Raw genomic sequence first — 6,996 nt, 5'->3', positions numbered from 1 at the left:
ACTGGGGCAGAGTCAGCTTTGGCCTTCTTGGGAGGGATCAGTCAGGTGCCTATTCTCATTCCAGCCAATGATTGGATGTGTGATCTTTGGTACCAAACAGGGGTCTGTGTGAACCCAGACTTGTTCTTAGCTGTGGACCTTATCTTTAAGGTCAGACCAACCCTGGAATATATAAAGGCTGTGCCTTGGGCTGGGAAGTCTGTGCATCTCCTGACATTGTCAGACTACAGGTCCTATCATACTTGACCACTAGTCATGTTAGATAATGTTGAAAGAAGCCAGAGCTGAACAACTTCTGGAAGGTCAGAGATTCCTACCTGTAGTACTTCAAGTAGCAATCCTGTCCATGTTCTCCATTTTTAAAAGTCTTAGTACTCTGACTGGGGAATGCTGGGAATGACAGAGCTCTTTTCTATCTAAACATGCATAGGACTGCACCCTAAATTAGTCTATTAAAACTTTTATATACCATTCAATCAGCCACAGCTCTCTGAACCATGTACACTACAGGCTCCTTGCTCTCCTGTGATGGAAAAAAGTGTCATTTCCTTGTCAGTGTAGGGACATTGCTAGAAAAAACACTCATTATCTTATGCTGCACCCTCCTTCAGTACACATAGTAGGCAACAGGTCAACTTGAACCAAGGGCAAGTGTTTTGGAATAAATATGCATATGGGAGTTTCACCATTTGGAGAAAAACTTCCACACACCAGGCTGCAGATCCTAAGAAGTCCTTTTGAACAAAGCAGTTCCCACTTCAGAGGGAAACAAGCATGGGGGGGGGTCAAGGCAACACAATAAGCCATCTTCAAGAGTTCAAGGTTTGAGAGTTGGCTGTCAATGAACTCTGGAATTGTTCCTGAAATATGGGTCATTGTGTTCTGTGAATCCTGCCAAGATAACAAACCATGGTTGACAACCCACAGTTCACAACCCAACAACCATGGCTTTTCTCCATGAGTTGGCTGTGGTTAACTAGCCCCAGCTTGTTACCACACGAGTTCAGATGACATGATAACCCACGATTCAAGAGCCCGCACTGAACACAGTCGCAGACTCAGCATGTAAGACTGGAGCGCGGGCCTCCCGGCTGCCCCAACGCTTCTTTCCAGTCAGGCTGGCGCATTATTAAAAGGAACAACAACAACAACGAGGAATTAAAGTGAAGCAGCGACTCCAGAGAGCAGACAAACGGGCAAGCGGGGGGCCCTCCCCGCAAAACTTTCCCCGCCGCTTCTGCTCCCTGGGGCGAGGAGGGGCGCTGCTCCGCCTTGCCGAGGGTATCTGCCAGGAAGCGGTCCGCGCCGAGGGCGCTTGGCGAGCCGGCCGAGGCGGCGGCGGGCGCCCGCCCTGTGCCAGGCGGCCGCTGGGCCCGCGCGCGGAGCACGCAGGAGGCGCCACGAGCAGCCCGCTCTCCCGGCTGCCCCCATTGGCTGGCGAGCAGAGCGGCCGCCAACGTCAAGGCGGCGCCCAGCTCCTTGCCAGGCTGCTGCAGTGAGGGGAGATGCCGCGCCGCCGCCGGCGGGGGTGCCTGCCGCACTTGTAGCCGCGCCGGCCCGCCGCCGGCCCAGAGCCGAGCTGCGCGAGCAGCGCGCTCCGCCCTCGGCCCGCCGGGCGAGCGTGCTCCGCGAGGGGCTTCCAGCCGGCTGGGTCACTCGGCTCTGGCGAGGGAGGGGAAGGATGGGGAGCGGAGGGGGAACGGCCTCCTCCGTCCCCTGCTGGCTCGCAGCAGGCACCGCCGCCACCCCCCTGGGGGCAGCAGCAGGCAAGTCGATGCGGCAGCTTCTCCAGTGAGGGAGCCGCACAGTTTGCAGGAGGAGGTGGACGAGCAAGCTGCTGACCCGTGCCCTGCCGCACGCCGCTGTCTCCTCCTCTTCTCCTCTCTCCTCCTCCTCCCTGGCATTGAAAAGGTGCGAGCTCGGAATCTCCCCCCGGATGCCCTCTGCCTCTCTCCCTCTGCCCGCTACGCTTGAAGCATGGGAGCGCTCACCAGCAGGCAGAACGCCGGCGTGGAAGAGGTGGACATCCCGTCTAATTCCATCTACAGATATCCTCCTAAATCCGGTAAGCCTTAAAGAGCCGCGGCAGCAGGAGGGGGAATGTGGGTTGCAATGTGACCGAGCAAGCGCTGGACAGTTGAACTCCAAGCCGGAGTGAGCCATCCATCCTCCTCACTCCAAGCCGGCTTTGCCCCGGGGAGGGAAGCAAACCGCGGACTGCCGCCGCCGCCGCCTTCCTTTCAGTCTCCCCTTCACCCTCGCTTCGGGTGGCCCCGAGGGTGGATCTTTTCGGGGGTTGGGGGGGGGGAGCCTTTTCTTGCTAGCTTTCTTTTTGGCCAAGCTGCTTCAGGGGTGGCATCTTGGCCAGGTGACGAGTTTTTGGAGAGTTTGGGTGCGACGAGGATGAACCTGCGCGCAAGCGGATCTAAAGGTCTGGCTGCTGAGAAGGCGGTTTTCGTTCACCCGAGTCCTCTTCCTTTAAGGGGTCCCGGTGGCATCTGAACTGAAAGAGCAACATTCATGGCATCATGCTTGTTGGTAAAGAGCCTTTTCATGCAAACGTTTACGGCTGCTTTTGGCTACAGCCCCTGTGTCCTCCCCCAGCAGCACCCGCCCTCCTCTTCCTTGAGCAAAACTCCCACTGTGTGGTCCTGAAGCTGGCTTTTTTGTAGATGTCAACAGTCCCACTATCAATCGCTGAGCGTCACCTCTTGAAAAACAATATTTGCGCTGCTTGCGTGCCTGCTCTCACACTTTTCTTCTCGAATTAACAGCAGCCTTGAAATGTCCCATTAGCCCAGCTGTGTAACACTTTTTTCCCTGTGGCTACTTAGATATGATTTGGTGGAAGGAAAAACACTTGAGTCACTGAAGTAACGCACTTTGTATTGGGTGGAACGAGATCAGTGTATCATTAAAAACACACGTACACACACTGCGAGTATTGCTGTAAAGCTTCACTATGCTTTTTGGTTCTGTCCTTTCTCCTTCCCCCTTTTTTTTTTTTTTTGAGAAGGTTGGGATAATGGTACTTAAAGAAGCAGGTTAACCCAGTTTCTTACTGCATGTGGTATTCACTGTTAGTTCTCTGTGAGGTAGACCCAGTCGTTGAACGGAATGGGACTTCAGTTAATTGTGACCAAGGTCTGTCTTACTGTGATGCATCTACTCTTTGTGGTTCTAAGAATGGATATTATTCTGCTGTTTATGGTCTATGCTTATAACAGTCTAGCGTGCAGCAATTAAGGCAGGTGGAGTTTTCCTGGGTCACTTGACTTCCACGCCTGAAAAAGCATCTCCTGCTAAATTTTTGTCAAGCTGCTGAAAAAAGATTAGGTGCAAATGATCATAGGACCAATTTATAGAAGAAGATAGTTGAGCAGGATTGTCATTCTGGAGGAAGAAAACCTGCACTGTGGCTATTATTTTGTTGGCCATCTTCTTTTGTATCTGGCCATCCTGTTTGAACATAGAGAAGCAAGGCCTGTAAGAACAGTGGGAATACTGTCCTCTATATGTATGTCCCATCTTGTAAAATTCACATGACTGATTTGTGCACTTCTGTTTCTAGTTGTGTTTCTTTTGCTGCCTGATAGCATTTATGACTGCAATCCTGTGCATGCTCACTTAGAGATAAGTCTCACTGAACTCTGGAGGACTCAGTGTTGAGTAAAATGTGCATTGGATAGTACTGCTTTGTCTGATTACTTGAGAGTAACTAATTTCAATGGGTCCTAGTTCAGAGTAAGGAAGTTTTAGAATTAAGACTCTGTCTGGAAAACAAATGATACCATACTACTGATAAATCCTAATAGTTTACCAGCGTTTCTTAAGCACACTTGCATGTTTAATTCTCAAGGGATATTGTACTATTTTAGAAAGTTTTAACATTCGTGTTTCTATTATTTTAATTATATGTTTTGAAGGTTGATTCTCCTTGGAATAGCGTATTTCAAAACAAAAGTCTTTTGGGCCCTACGATAGATACTTGGAAGGGCACGCCACCCGTCTGTTTGTGGTCACCAGAGAGCACCTTTTGGAGTCAAGGGAATTTCTTCTCATGAACACTCTTGCTTAGACTCTTCCCTGTTAAGTGATGTGTTGCATTCACTGGAGTACCTGGATGCTGAGGGGTTGCAGTGTCCGTAACACAGGCCTAAGACGTGGCAATCCTGAGTCTTCATTACCTGAACAGGTTGAGTGACATCATCTGTCAGTGCCTGTCAGAATAATGCTTCCTCAAATTCTTTCTACCCCATTTGTATTGGTTTATCTAATTGATATCCTGGAATATGAGATATCCTGTTTGAGTGAACACTTGGAGCAGTGGGGACTTCAGAAGAAACATTTTAAAGATCTGATGCTGCACAAACAACACTTAATGTAAGTTCAGTGGGATTTATGCCAAGAAGAGCATTGCAGGCTTCATTTGAATACATCTGTGTAATGGTATTCTCATTCTATTTCATCTCACTGCAACACGAAGGTTGTTTTCTTGTGCGCACTTGCCTGGGAGTAAGCTACACCAAACATGGTGAGGTTTGTTTCCAAGCAAATGTTCATAGAATTGGGTTGTGGAACTGCAGCTTGCTGTCTGTTTACTTACTGTTTACTGTTCAAGTTAATGTTCATGAGGAATAATTCTCTATCACTAGATAACATGAAAGTCCAAAGCCATGTTATATGCTTTTAAAAACCAAATGATTTTGAAGATGAAAACATTTGTTTCCATTTGAAAATGATTTGTAAGACACTGGAGACTGTTAATGATGGGTGTTAATTTTGTTAAGTAGTTAGCAGTTTCTATAGAAAGGGAAAAAGCCCTTAATGCTGCCTCCATTCCCCAGATTTCTTGCTTATTACTAGTGAAGACTTTGCAGAGTCATTGCTAACAAAAACTCAGTTTCTTTATTGAAAATAAGCAACTGGCTTTTTTCAGCAGGCAAAGCAGCTGGAGTCAGTTTGCTAACATCTGCATGGCTGCTGGCACTTAGCAACTTCTCTTTCACCAATTGGGATAAAAGGTGTTTTCTGAGGGATCTATAATCTTGAGCAGATGATGCCTGCCTTTTTTAAATTAAAACCTCACACACCTTTCTCTGGTCACACACTGGAATGGTGCCTTCCCATTCTATGGAATTAATGTGGTACCTTTGATGAGCTTGGTAGTGGTAATAGCCTTTACCACTACTAGGAGTGATGGACTACTAATCTTTTTAACTGCCTTTGTCTTTTCATTTTTTGTTTGCTTATCTTATAAGAAAAAGGTTTACATCAGGTGCTGCTGCTTGAAAGGAAGATACTTCGGAGAAACGTTACTCATACGTCCTATAAGCTTGGTAAAGAACAATAATACAATGTGTTCTGTCTGTGTGCCAGTCTGTACCTGGTACAGTTCTTGCCTAGAGGCCATTTCTGGGATGAGGCATTGCACCAAAAACATGTGTAACCTCCCACCTATCAACCCACCCACCATGGGCACAGTGCCTTGAAAGGGCAAATACAGAGCAGAGATGTGTTAGGGAATGGAGAAGGTACTTAAACCATTGAGATGTTGGACTCTGGAGAGCTGGGTTCTGGTACCAACTCAGCCATAAAGTTCATTAGTTAACTTTGGGCCAGTCACTAGTTTTTAGCCTAGCCTAGCCCACAGGGTTGTTGTGAGGATAAAATGGAGAAGAGGCTCATATAAACTGCCTTGGCTTCTTTGGAGGGAAAAAAGGGGTAGGGTATAAATGTAATAGGAAACAAAATTATGTGCCAGCCATTTTCCTGTTTCTCCACCCCAAGGTTCTGGAGGTGTGTAGTTGGCCCATGAGGTAGGCAAGAATGATGGGAATTTTTAGTATAGAGAGGAGAATCAGGGCAACCTCCATGTTCAACTTCTGCTTGCTTTCTGTTTCCTTTGTCTAGTTCTACAAAATGGCAGATTGAGAAAAGAGGCTTACAACTCGCAGTGTGTCCCACCAAGCCGTGATTGCACCTTCCTTTGTTTAGAGCATTTCTGTTGTTGTATTTGCTAAAGCAACTTTCATGACAACAAACAGAAAATGTTAATATCTTATTTTAAGCAAATGCATCCATAAATACCAAATAAAACACTACTAAGAGGATCACCTTGTCGCATATGTCCCTACCTAGACACTGAGGTCATCTTCGGGGTGCTTCTTTGGGAGCAACTTCTAAAGGAAGTGAGGTGGTAGCTACCAGAAGGAGGGCCTTTTTGGTTATTGTGTCCTAGTTGTGGAATGAGCTCCCCAAAGAGGTGTGCCTGGCACCTACTTTGGTGTGTATGCATGCGCGCGCGTGAGCCTCAAAAAACCCTGTCTTCCAAAGACCGCCCTGTTTCTGAAAAGGGACCAGCCCTAACCCTCACTGCCTATAGTGTCCCAGGGCAGCAAGTGCAATGGCAGCAGCAACCGGTGGGGCAATCTCTGCAGAGAATCCTGGGGGACTATTAGGCACTTTTGGACTCTGGGCAGTGAACATAATGAGCAGGCTGAGGAAGGAAAGATGTCAGTTTCCCCTCTTCTTTAAAAGGTTGGTGCCCTTTCCCTTTCAGTCTCCTAAGGCAGTGAGTCCTAAGGTGCATTAGTAATTTCAAGGGGAAGAAGCAGATTAATACAATAAGGGTAGCTCTAAAGTTCAGAAGGTCTGGGGTGAGCCCAGGTGAGCTCCCATATTACTGCCTTTGAAAGAGAGGGGGATAGAGGCTTGAATAGGATGATAATTTGTGTGCTTGCTGTGCTTTGCTAGGGTGTGTTACTTTTGACATTGCTATGAGGGTGTCCATGGGTCATTCCTTTTTATTGCATTGATTTATAGGACTCAGAGTTAAGCTGAGTTAAATGACTTAAATATAGCTCTCTCTCTTTTGTTATGCCTTGAACTTGTTATCCACCCTGAGCCGTCGGGATGGAACTGGCTATAAATCAAGCTAAATATGATGGGTGGCATCATCATGGTGTAGGAAGGGTTTTTGTACTGCCCATGACA

General features: G+C 47.5%; 1 protein-coding gene across 4 annotated transcripts in view; it reads left to right on the top strand.

Moving 5' to 3' along the window:
• The first annotated feature begins 1,937 nt into the window (after positions 1 to 1,937).
• RNF157 (ring finger protein 157) overlaps positions 1,938 to 6,996 on the top strand; it is an 85,431-nt gene continuing 80,372 nt past the window's right edge. For all 4 annotated transcript variants that reach the window (XM_044453804.1, XM_044453803.1, XM_044453802.1 and 1 more), the window contains exon 1: positions 1,938 to 2,065. In XM_044453804.1, the coding sequence (XP_044309739.1) occupies positions 1,978 to 2,065 (88 nt within the window). In that variant the 5' untranslated portion in view covers positions 1,938 to 1,977. The remainder of the gene's footprint in view (positions 2,066 to 6,996) is intronic.

The sequence above is a fragment of the Varanus komodoensis genome, unplaced genomic scaffold, assembly GCF_004798865.1.
Source record: "Varanus komodoensis strain SLA01 unplaced genomic scaffold, ASM479886v1 scaffold7_1, whole genome shotgun sequence".
NCBI lineage: Eukaryota > Metazoa > Chordata > Lepidosauria > Squamata > Varanidae > Varanus > Varanus komodoensis.
The sequence above is the reverse complement of the archived record's forward strand: the minus strand, read 5'-3'. Positions and strand labels throughout refer to the sequence as shown.